Here is a 12,575-nt window from a genome sequence, read left to right on the forward strand (position 1 = left end):
CAATGGTGGTGTTCCGGTCGTGAACATTCTCAGGCCCACTACGCTGGTCGTCTGTTGCTAAGCCATGTTAGGTGGGAGCCGTGTTTCGTGGGAGCCGTGGTTCGTGGGAGCCGCCAACTCACCTACTTTCCGGACGTGTCGAACCCATGGTGACCTTGGGGATGCGTCACTCTCTGCACGTGTACTTTTTCTTCTGTCTGGGGGCGCCCTGACGGCAGGGTAAATTAAAACCCAAAACGAAGTCAAGAATAATTGTACAACACTTCCTGTGTACGATGTAAGCGGCGACAACTTTCTGGAAATTCTGACGCCTTCTGGATGCGGCATTAGCTACCGACATTCGGCCAATACTGGGTTAGAGTGGCTGTTGAGCGTGTAGCGACCCAGTCACCCACATACTTGACTGTTCAGCTCAGCCGCTCACTGGATCGTGAGGCTTGTCTTTTTCTCATACGCACAAACACGTCGCATTAAGCTGACTCATCGGACATCGATTGTCCGCACCGCCTAGTCAGCGTAGCAACCACTCATGTGCCGACGCGCCCACATACACGCACTGGGACCTACATAAAGGCAAACCGAACCCAGTCAAAACACAGACTCGCGCGCGCGCAGGGAGCAGGACGTCAACCTCTCCACAAGTCCACGGACAACCATGGAACACGTGTAGCAGCCAAACTGCGGAGAAAACACGTTACCACCGTCAGGACTTTCACCAAGGGACTCTCACATACGATAAGTTCCTTTTTGACTTGCTCCCATTTCACATTGTATTTATTTTATACGTGTCGCAACCATGTTAAAAACTTCTATTAGTGCACATTCACCTTCTGATTTGTATTATGGCTATCACTACCTGTGCACTAATAAGTGCAGACCTTTTACGAAGCAGTAGTATCACTACCTTTCACTTCCACGTAAACTGTCAACAAAATTTCAAATGGCTTGTCCTCTGATCATGATGGTTTTAAAGATATCTTGTGATGTTTTTTAGGGCGGATCAATCTGCGAATACATCCATAGTGTAAGGATATATTGAAATAATTACTGGTAATCGATCGCAGGGTCCGCAGATTATTTTATGCGGAAATGAACTCAAAAACTGCATGATGAACCAAATTAACGAGATGATTATGGCAGGGTTTGAATGAAACAACAGAGCAGATCGCTTGGCATGATGTGCGTTTTAAGGCCATAAACTAAGCGCACTGATGAAGCCTATAGAAAAAAGTGGCATTGCTAAAGCTTGTTGGTGGCGTTCGTCAGAAAATTTCTATGCTTAAAGTTGATTTTTTGGAGCCTTCATACAACTTTATTGAGATGAATGACCGATAACATAAGAAGCAGTCAAAGAAAGATAGGACAATAAAATGGAATGGAGACAGTGCAAACAACAGTTCGTTTCCGCTGGAATTGCAGTACGCTCCATTATCTGAATTTTGTATTACACGCATATAATCTAATTCGCCAACTTGGCTTCCACAACAAGACGTTCAGCATCTGCTACGACTTTCCGAGCACGGGAGCTGTTGTCACATATTCTAATTTGGATACACGCACATCCAAGTCCACACACAACTGGTAGAGGCGATGCTAATAAGATGCAAATGGGTGCTGTCAGTAAAAACTCCGGCAAGCGATTTAGCTACAGGCGTTCTATACGATACGTTCGTTTTCCAAACACTACTGCCACCAAAAGCAGTCAATCGAGAGGAGCACCAAACGGTGAGCCACAACCCTGAAGCAAATAATGCAAATCTCTGTGTTTTTTGAAACTCTAACAAACCATATTCTTCCATCTTAGTCCATGACTTAACTTCCGACAGGTAGGCTTTGGGCGTGGAAGGCTACCTAATTGCTATCTTGCTCACAGTTTTATAGCCATACTAGCTCTCAGTATGGTATCCTCAAAATGCGACCAGTTCAGGCTTCTCAGAATGTTTAAGCAAACCGCACACTGCGTCCTTCGGTAGAGCACGTGAAAAAATATAGTCATATTTTTAATTCTTTTCATTCATGAGCTCTCTGGGAACAGTAAAATGAAAATGATTAGAGCCTAAGGTATCTAGATAAAGTTATTATACATAGGACTTGATTGGGCTTACTCTAATCGGTCTCTGTGTGCTGTGGAATATATTATTCCATTTTTGCATTCTTTAATATTAGGATAATGAAAATCTTGACTTTGGTGGAATCGTAAAAACTCAACTCTTATCTACACCACAGCTCTGAGATATCCACTTATTTCGGAACGATGAGACGAAAGAGTAAGGTCTTTAATGACTGCCTGCCAAGGCGAAGTGTTTTTTCAGCGTTTAAGGTTAACTTCGATACTCATCGGGGACTTGGGATTATGAAGACTGTGTTTTAAGGTGATGAGGTGCACACTTTGCGTAGAGAAGAGGTGCTACGCAATAGAATATTGATCATATGCTAAGAGCACTAATGAAGGTACTGTGAAGCCGATAAAAATGACTGGGTGGGCATTTTTGTGAATTATCGAATAAAAAAATGAACCTTGTTTGTTAGCGAATATACACTCATTTGCAAACTTATTTGGTTTTTCGGGAGACTCACCCGAAACCCAGCTTAATCGCTCGTTTGTGATGTTTCCAGGCGACTGAATGTGCTGAAACCAGGCCACTTCATGGTTCAGTCGCTACGATATTCGAGGTAACACGGTGCATTTATATTCGTCCTGCACTACTCATAAGATTGCTGACAATTCGTAGACAGCCCACGACAGGTTTTGCCATCATGGGGCTCATCAGGTAGGCGCAGTTATCGAGGTTCCATCAACCTTATGTTCTACTTGAAACCAACTGCACCAGGTAGACAGCCCACGACAGGTTTTGCCATCATGGGGCTCATCAGGTAGGCGCAGTTATCGAGGTTCCATCAACCTTATGTTCTACTTGAAACCAAACTGCACCAGGTTAGCGAAATATACTCCTTATTTACTAGAATCATATGACATCAGTGAGGTGAGAAAGTGAGTCTTCCCAACCATTTCAGTAATGAACTTCAGAATAGCTGTCATTAGGGCGTGACGATCACACGACATGTCCGCCATGTCGCGCCTGCTATACTGTTAATAGTTCTTTTAGAGCAATAAAATCTTCACAGTCTTAAGTGGCTAAACCGTTCAATGTGTGATACAAATTACAGTTGTCAGTTTTTGTCTTGAAATTTTCCACTAAATCTATGAAGGTGAAACCGACGGCCAACAGCGCTGCCTGGGTTGAATAAACGGAATGGATTTATATAGTTAATCACGGAATATTTGGAATTGCAAAGTTACCAAAATTAATAGAGACTTCCAACTGAATACTCAAGCTAGTGAATTATGCGCTTCATACAGTATAGCGTTTAAACATATTTCCTTTTATTCCACCTATCCTTTTGAGTTTTATGCATTCGGTATGGAATTGGTCGTAGAGGATTTACTAAAATAAATAATACATTAGAGGATGTATCATAAGTTCCAAAAAATTAAAATGTTTCGTGATTTTAGACTAAGTACGATCAGACATCTTTTACAAATGCATGCATGCTACATGAGAAGAAAAATATTGTCAGAACGTATCCTAGCGTTAAAGAGTGGGGGACTAGATTAGCTCATGCGGTTATATTCAGGTAAGTTCTGGTGTGAGACACGTATTACCCTAGCTAAAATAAATCGTTTTCAAAATTCGCACTGGAGTGCTCCTTACTAGGTGGTGCTTTTTATGGGAAGAGCATGATTGTTCTTCCTTTTTCTTATTATAACATGACACAAAAGCAGCAAGACGAAACATGGTAAACGAACTCAGTGCAACAAATCTTTGGTACAAGGGAGGTTTCCTGCTAGCACCAACCAAAACTCAGATTGTATGGAATGCTTCATATTACCCCAGAATTCAGCACAATTTTTTGTCACAAATATCCGCAATAACTATCAAAATTTCACTGATTTAGATATACATTTTACGGTATGTTTTAATAGCCGTTTTAGAAGCTTCCAGTACGCTCTAAAATGGCTGTGATTGGGTTTCATCAAGTGAAAATCGTGCCACTTTTATCTAAATAAGGAAACAACTCTATAAGGCTTAACGACGTTAACATCCATGCTTGATGGCTACTCTAAAACGCACATAAAAAGAGGAGACTATAGGCTCGAAGCCTTGACTAGCGTTTCACTATCAGTTGCACGCAGTTATTCAAGTAGAAGGCTCTCAGAACAGAGCTAACTTCCCTGTTTGGTTTCAGTGATAGACATTGTACAACAGGAATAACCTAGCGACTCTGCATCACTTACAATCAGTACACGGGAGAGATTCTTAGGGAATGCGGCGAGTGATGCAAATCGAATCCTTGCTTGGTAGCCCATCGTCAAGTTCACCTCCATGAAAGTATGGCACGAACATAGTTACCCATTGACCTGAGCCGATTGTCCCCGCCTAGTTCCGACGAAGATTGGCCTGAGTTAATACCGCCAGCCTGCACACCCCAGCATAGTGAAGATATGCTTGGCCGAGTGAAGACTTCCAGTGTCCGCTGGTCTTAGAAAGAGTCATAATCACTCTTGGGCCCGACTTGTGACACGCAGACCAGCTGTTAGTGAACCGGAGCAAAATTTTCCTGGTCTATCGGCTATCAACGTCATAACCCGGTTACGTGTGTGCTAACAAGCAAATTTAGGCGATTCATCATCTAACCAAATCATCAGTCAAACAGCGGCCTATTCGTCTGGAGCGGATGACTATACCACCTGGTTTAAAAAACCGTAGATTACGCCGTCTTGGAATCCCATGCTGACAGTTAGCTTGCTAGTGTTGACCTGGAATATTCCCGGAGGTTGCAGGTTGGTATCATGAGCAGCAGCAAGTGCAGCAAGTCCTGTCACTCCTGGACCTACAAGACATTTCCACACACGAGGAATCCTGTCTCCCGGCTCCGTAGTCAGATAGTCCATTGGTTGCCGGTCAACCGAAAGCAGATCCGCTGAGCCAACTATGCCGCCGTCCAGACCACCAAGGACAGAAAGATACAGCGTCTGCTGTGCTCGATTGGTCGTGGAAGAATCCATGCAAAAGTGTTATATCTGCTGATTCGCCGGCCTGTGGTATCTGCTGCTGACCTGCTCCAATGCCTAGTGTCGGAGAGAAAAAGGCTCACGGAAGGGAACACAATAGCTATATTCCAACAAAGTGGGTGCGAGAGCGCGAGTGCGTGCGAGTGCGAAAAGTACAACGGCCTCAAGCTTTTTATTGGAAGGACACTATCTGAACTTGGTCCAATGCTGACGCACACGGTCTGGCTGCGACGTGCTGCATATTGCAGGGGCGTCGTCGGACCTTGATCAACGCTCACTCGCGCTGTCTGGGTTTGATACAAGGCTGTGACGCGCTGCATATTGAGGGGGCGTTGTCTATCTGGTTAACATCTAGCGGACCTGAGAGTCTCGGTAGATTTCGGGCATTCAGTGGTTGCTTTCAGGAAGCTGACCTTCCTGATAAAAAGTAACTGTGGTCTATCTCTGGACGCCAAGTAATACTGAAAACAGATGCTGTCTCTTCCAAAACACTTGGATAACCAGCCTATTCGCGCAGTGCCACCATCGGATTGGAGTTTGATCGAGTCCAATACAGGTGAGGCTGTTGGCCTTACGATCGTCCCCAGATCTGGACAGGCTCACGTCAAAGATGATTTGTTGGTCCAGTACCAGCGCCCTTGCTTGGTGTTTCAAATTCCCGTTATCATCTGGAGTTGTCTGCCGCAGCTACATCGTGCTCGTATTACTTTATTTCCGAAGGTCCCACATCCAACTTCATCGGATCAACTGAGATCAATCTCCGTGTCATCCATTCTTGTTCGATGGTTTTATAAGGTGCTGATCGCTGGAGACGTAGACTGCAACTGCGCGGTCTCCAGAGCGACTGGTTGGAGAAGCTGAAAGATATGGCCGCTAATTTTTGACAATGGCGTTCGTGTTGTTAGTTTCTGTCCATATTACCTAAATGAGTGTCTAGAGTGTAGGCACCACGGAACAATTGTAGTAAGCTAGCACTAAGTCCCTTCCCTGTCCACCTATATTTTTTCTTTCACAATGAGACTTGTACGGCAATGGACCATCGGTGCTAAACACTGACGTCATGCTATCTATGATTATGGTGGAACCGCAACTGCCCTCAATCCAGTTTGCACCTCTTTATCGAGACGGTTATTTGGATTCAACATCGGTGTTACACACCCCCCTTCATCAGTCCTCAAAGACTGCCTCAGCTTGGCCTTCTTTGATATCTCGAAAGCGTTTGATTCGGTTTCGCATGACATGATTATCAAAACTTCCGAGGCTGTTGAAGTACCGTCACACCTAGTTCGATACATCGCACGGTCCTATGAGAATACTCTAGCAGTTTTACCCAATTCCGAGGTCAGCTGTCACATAAGTTTGAGGTGTGGTAATCTACTCTTCCCAATATTGATCATCGTAGTAATGGATTGTTGATGCCACAACTGTAATATTAGTCCCAGTTCCCTTTGCTGGGTCCTGTGCGCAGAAAATGAGGCATGCCCTGAAGAGAAGCTCTTAGCTGCTGCAGCCGAACTGAGAAGAGTTGTTATGAAGATCAATGTTAGAAAGACGAAAGCAATGGTGATCTGTGGGGAAAGAAAACATCGAGCGACGGAGATCTCAGACGAACTTTTTGCTTCAGCGAGAAACCCATCGATCCTCTGGGTCTGACAGACACCGTGACATATTTAACCAGCCCCTTTACTTACAAGGGGGAAGGAGTCTGTACCCACCGACGGTGGCTGTGGAAACTGCTTGATGAGGTGACGAGTGCCTCGTTGGTGCAGCATCAAATAATGGAGATCATAAGAAACCACTTGATATCGAGCCTACATACTGGCACATGCTTAACCAAGTCCACCAAAGCATCCTCAAAATATTGGACGAATATACCGAGCAATCTATTTGTGGCTGGCTACGTATAACGGAGGAGACCCCGATCAGCTACATTCACGCTAGTAAGTAACAAGGGGGAATTAGAATCCAAAGTCTTGGTGAAACCATCCCGACGCAGCGGACAGCTCGTATGGAAAAGCTCTCTGCGCAGTGCCAAGTGTGACGCAATGTGGTCAGTGATTCCGCAGTTGGTAAGAATGTTCAGGACTTCAACCTTCCGATCCTGGTCCAAGAGGCAGGCGTAAACACCCAGGAAAAGCCAGTGGCTGCTTGGAGCGATGGTCTAAGCAGTAGCTTTGACGGTTGCCGTTTACGAGAATTGATCGCTTCGCATTACCAGATGGCTTTTATCTCCAGAACGAGTTTTTCCTCTGATGCTTATTTGCAGTATCCAGCTCCGGTGCACCCCGCTTGAGACGAAAGTTAGAAGTTCCCGATCTGGTCATCGTGGCTACGCGAAGTTCTGTCGGGGAAACTGTGGCCAACCTGACAGTGCTCATCTTAATCTGGTTGCAGGGGGACTAGCAGAACGTTCACTCCCAATCTCTCCAATCTTACGTGCAATCTATTGTGACATCCACGTTTTAGTCCACCAACTAATTATCGTTTCATATATGCCTCAGCTTGGCCTTCTTTGATATCTCGAAAGCGTTTGATTCGGTTTCGCATGACATGATTATCAAAACTTCCGAGGCTGTTGAAGTACCGTCACACCTAGTTCGATACATCGCACGGTCCTATGAGAATACTCTAGCAGTTTTACCCAATTCCGAGGTCAGCTGTCACATAAGTTTGAGGTGTGGTAATCTACTCTTCCCAATATTGATCATCGTAGTAATGGATTGTTGATGCCACAACTGTAATATTAGTCCCAGTTCCCTTTGCTGGGTCCTGTGCGCAGAAAATGAGGCATGCCCTGAAGAGAAGCTCTTAGCTGCTGCAGCCGAACTGAGAAGAGTTGTTATGAAGATCAATGTTAGAAAGACGAAAGCAATGGTGATCTGTGGGGAAAGAAAACATCGAGCGACGGAGATCTCAGACGAACTTTTTGCTTCAGCGAGAAACCCATCGATCCTCTGGGTCTGACAGACACCGTGACATATTTAACCAGCCCCTTTACTTACAAGGGGGAAGGAGTCTGTACCCACCGACGGTGGCTGTGGAAACTGCTTGATGAGGTGACGAGTGCCTCGTTGGTGCAGCATCAAATAATGGAGATCATAAGAAACCACTTGATATCGAGCCTACATACTGGCACATGCTTAACCAAGTCCACCAAAGCATCCTCAAAATATTGGACGAATATACCGAGCAATCTATTTGTGGCTGGCTACGTATAACGGAGGAGACCCCGATCAGCTACATTCACGCTAGTAAGTAACAAGGGGGAATTAGAATCCAAAGTCTTGGTGAAACCATCCCGACGCAGCGGACAGCTCGTATGGAAAAGCTCTCTGCGCAGTGCCAAGTGTGACGCAATGTGGTCAGTGATTCCGCAGTTGGTAAGAATGTTCAGGACTTCAACCTTCCGATCCTGGTCCAAGAGGCAGGCGTAAACACCCAGGAAAAGCCAGTGGCTGCTTGGAGCGATGGTCTAAGCAGTAGCTTTGACGGTTGCCGTTTACGAGAATTGATCGCTTCGCATTACCAGATGGCTTTTATCTCCAGAACGAGTTTTTCCTCTGATGCTTATTTGCAGTATCCAGCTCCGGTGCACCCCGCTTGAGACGAAAGTTAGAAGTTCCCGATCTGGTCATCGTGGCTACGCGAAGTTCTGTCGGGGAAACTGTGGCCAACCTGACAGTGCTCATCTTAATCTGGTTGCAGGGGGACTAGCAGAACGTTCACTCCCAATCTCTCCAATCTTACGTGCAATCTATTGTGACATCCACGTTTTAGTCCACCAACTAATTATCGTTTCATATAGAGGAATCTGCTTTCCTCAATCCGCCAAGGCTGATATTGGGCTTGAACTTCCTAAGTCCTTGTGCCTATTCGCCATTTCGGGCTCTCTGCGTACTTACGACACCGTTATGCGTGGTATATCGGGTTGGGTGTTCATTCTAGTCATAGTCTTTCACACACGACCCAGTATGACGGACACTTTGTGCCTGATTTGCAAACAAGTCTTGACCGTGCTAGTGCTTACCGCACCTTGGAGAGGATTTATTTTGTACTTTCTTCAGTTGCTGGTTAGTACATGTGTGTTTTCATACCAATTAGTTCTTCATACGTTGGAAATTATCTTGTCTGACCGAAACTGTTGGTGGCACGCCTTTGAGTTGGGTGCTGCCCTCGTTTTATTCTGGATTCTACTGCTCACCCTTCCATACCTATCGCTCGGATTTACTTTTTGTATTTATGACCATATCCTTAAAAAATAAACAATATATTTAACAGAACCATTCTCTAGGTTTCCAGGTTTCCACACACTTTAAAACAATGGTTTTTCGAATCACGCAAGCCACCTTATTTCTATGTCCAAATCGGCAGGGTTGTCCTTTTTTGAGGTAAGAAGATCTGGAACCGCTTTTCTATGCATAAATACCTTCTTGGTGGAATACAGTTGGATGATATTTGCTCGTGCTGTATCCACGAAGTCGACATGGTGGTTTCAGGATGTTGAATGAGAGAAGCGAGTAGCTATATTCATCAACCGTGATCGAGAATAAGATGCAAAACGAAGATACTTACTTGCGCACATAACGTAGGGGCCAAACTTGAATGGTGGCGTGATATAAGGGATCGAGAAGTTCAAAAGCCATTGGAGTAATTTTTAGGAGATATCTTCCGGAAATTCCCAGTTCTCGCGCTTTTTCCGTCTGGATGACTGAAACTTCGTAAGCATCTAAAAACGTAACACCCCGTTAATCAATTAATAAAAAGTTTATTGTTCCCTTACACTGTCACTACTAGGAGCAAAAATCTCGTGGATCTGGAATACACAGCTAACCTTATGCGTTTAGCCGTAAGATTTTGGGCAGTTTTTGAGCGGAAATCTTTCTTACACGGCCTTCGCAACTCTGACTAAACGAGCTGCTGTATTTTCTTGCCGCCTTATTACAACAAAGGGTGATCAGTCTTTATCGCATCGCAGTTGATCGATGAATTAGATGTTTCAAGCCCAAATTAGCAAACGTTATAACTCACTCTATGGAATGTCTTAATTTCATACAAACTGGTTGCTCCACATACCATTACGAGTGCAAATCGTTCAAAAGCTTTCTTGTAAGTCTTCTAGATTTATCATCGGTCCAAATATATTTCGCATTTGTTACAAACCACAACGTTGCGTGAAAAATCACACGATAGGTTTTGCATCATCTCAAATATGCCGAGGAGTTCCATTTGGAAATGGCTTCGATGGATGGCATATCAGTCAACTTAATTCTACCGTATTTATTTGGAATTTCTTCTAGCTGAAATGACATTGTCCAGAAACAGTAGCCAGATAATACTGAGATGTTATTGAATATGTTTTCTTCAGATCAAAACACAAGTTAACGGCTCGGTAGCGTGCTGAATGGAGTTGGTAAACTCGATCAAAAATGGGATTTCAGGAGCCTAAAGTTTAGAAGAATCAGTAAAAATCGCCTGGTCTGCAACAAGGTGTCTGGCTGAATAGAAATTCGTTATGATCAGAATGGCAGCCACTCGCTGATGCAAAAAATACCTGGATCAATACCAAACCGCAACAAATGCTTATGACTCAATTTGCAGATGCATGTGTCCCTATGTAGTCCGCATTTATTCAACGAGTTAGTGGTGGCGAATGTTTGACAATTAAGCATTAAAATGGGAGAAATGTCGATAAAGTATCTAATGTTGCAATAGTACCACTGCATCTCCAACTACCCACTTTTTGCCAGATCGTGATAGTCCAGTAACAATCACTTTTTTGCTAGCTGAGTCTCGTGACGCCGGGTACAGTGAAAATATTTGCTACGCATGCTCAACGACGGCCAATGGATACCATTACCTTGTCACTTTGGTAGTACGAATATATAAGGGGGGTTCACGCACAATTAAAAACGACGTGTTGGATAAAAGATCTTAAATGGTGTAGCAAACGGATGTATTGTACACTCCTCTAGCTGTGTTGTGGTGGAGTATTTCAACAATTCATGCTGAAGAATTGCAGGTACTTCCACTGAGTAACATTTCCCTCTATATGAGAACTCCAGGTAGTTCGGAAACACTAGATTATACGATAGAAAGTTGCATGGAAGACTACATTTGCAAACCAGTAGACCAGCTGCATAACTATCCTCTCTAAAATCCGTAGACTAACTTAGCAGGAGTGACTTACCAGAATGTATATTGACCATTAAGCAATTGCGAACGAGTTAACCTGCTTGTGCATCAACCCAGATTTGGCAGTGAAGCATCGGTGTTGAACACTGATGTAATGCTGTTGATGCTGATGATGATGATGGTAATGTCCGAACTTTTATGGCAAGGTACGCATTATGCATCGCCCGTATGTTGAACCACCATCAGTTGTAACGGAGACTGATTACTTGTTCTGGACATTGTAGTGGCGTCCTAATGACTCATAAAGCTAAACACATGTAAGATATTACACCTATTGGCTCATGAGGAGTGGTCATTTTGAAAACGTTTCCCTTTAACCATTAGGTGTTGGGCAAGTTGAGCAATAACCAACTAAAATCTTGAATAAAAGACTAAAATATAAGGCCGTTTATTCTTAATAGCAGTAAAGGACTCACCAGTGACTGAAGTACTCTCATAAACTTCATTATCCAGCATACATGGAAGGGCTGACGCTAGAAAATCCAATTCAGACGGTTGAGATATATCCCAGTGCAGCGGCGATCCCGATTCACTGCTCTTTAAGCATTGTACATGTTGCGTTCGCCGAGTAATCAATGTGTGAAGTGTTATGTACCAAAGTTCTTGTTCGCATCTGTTAGTGAATCCTATCCACATGTGTTTCTTGGCAAACAAAATACGCGAAGACAAGTGTATTCGAAACAGAGGTGTTTGGATTAGTTTTGCACACCTCAGCTGTTTGCCTGCAAGATGCTTTGACGTGTAGCCGTCTTCTGGAAGCACTTTTTTATGACATAAACGGAATTGTTTCAGTGGCACAGTGAGCTTAGTGTCCGGAATGTCGAGTGTTTCGTAGTCCGTTTCTTGCATGTCAGCTATAATGGTTGCATCGCTGATTCCGTTTGTCAGAATAAGAAGTGCGCGCGTCCATTGTCTCCGCTTAAAAAATAATAAGTATACGGTTTAGAACCACTGTATTAGACATATGCGAGGCGTATAATGGCGTATAATGGTCTGTAACCCACTGCCAGATGCTTTTGGCAGCGCGCTCCTGGTGTTGCCCAATACACTTCACATACTTCACTTGTCAATTGTCTAAGCGTTATAAAAGTATACATGTCCAATCTTAGGTGCACAGTTCACCTCCTCTATTACATCACTCAAAGCATCATAGTGAACCCTCAGATAAGATTGGCCGAATTCCTTAGGGAAGCAGCTCTGAAAACCTATTGAGGAGTAATTTGCTTAGTAGGGAATGTCCCTTCTGGAGGGGTTACAAGAGTCACTACAGGGCGAATTTCTTCAAACCATGCCACCTTTGGATAAGAAG

General features: G+C 44.0%; 1 protein-coding gene across 1 annotated transcript in view; it reads right to left on the reverse strand.

Moving 5' to 3' along the window:
• T265_07689 (hypothetical protein) overlaps window positions 1-12,184 on the reverse strand; it is a gene marked incomplete at both ends in the record, with an annotated part of 23,786 nt that extends 11,602 nt beyond the window's left edge. Inside the window, 2 exons of the mRNA XM_009173268.1 lie at window positions 9,647-9,800; window positions 11,683-12,184. Of these exons, the coding sequence (XP_009171532.1) occupies window positions 9,647-9,800; window positions 11,683-12,115 (587 nt within the window). The remainder of the gene's footprint in view (window positions 1-9,646; window positions 9,801-11,682) is intronic.
• Between the last annotated feature and the right edge of the window lie 391 nt (window positions 12,185-12,575).

This window comes from Opisthorchis viverrini (genome assembly GCF_000715545.1).
Source record: "Opisthorchis viverrini unplaced genomic scaffold opera_v5_180, whole genome shotgun sequence".
Lineage (NCBI taxonomy): Eukaryota > Metazoa > Platyhelminthes > Trematoda > Opisthorchiida > Opisthorchiidae > Opisthorchis > Opisthorchis viverrini.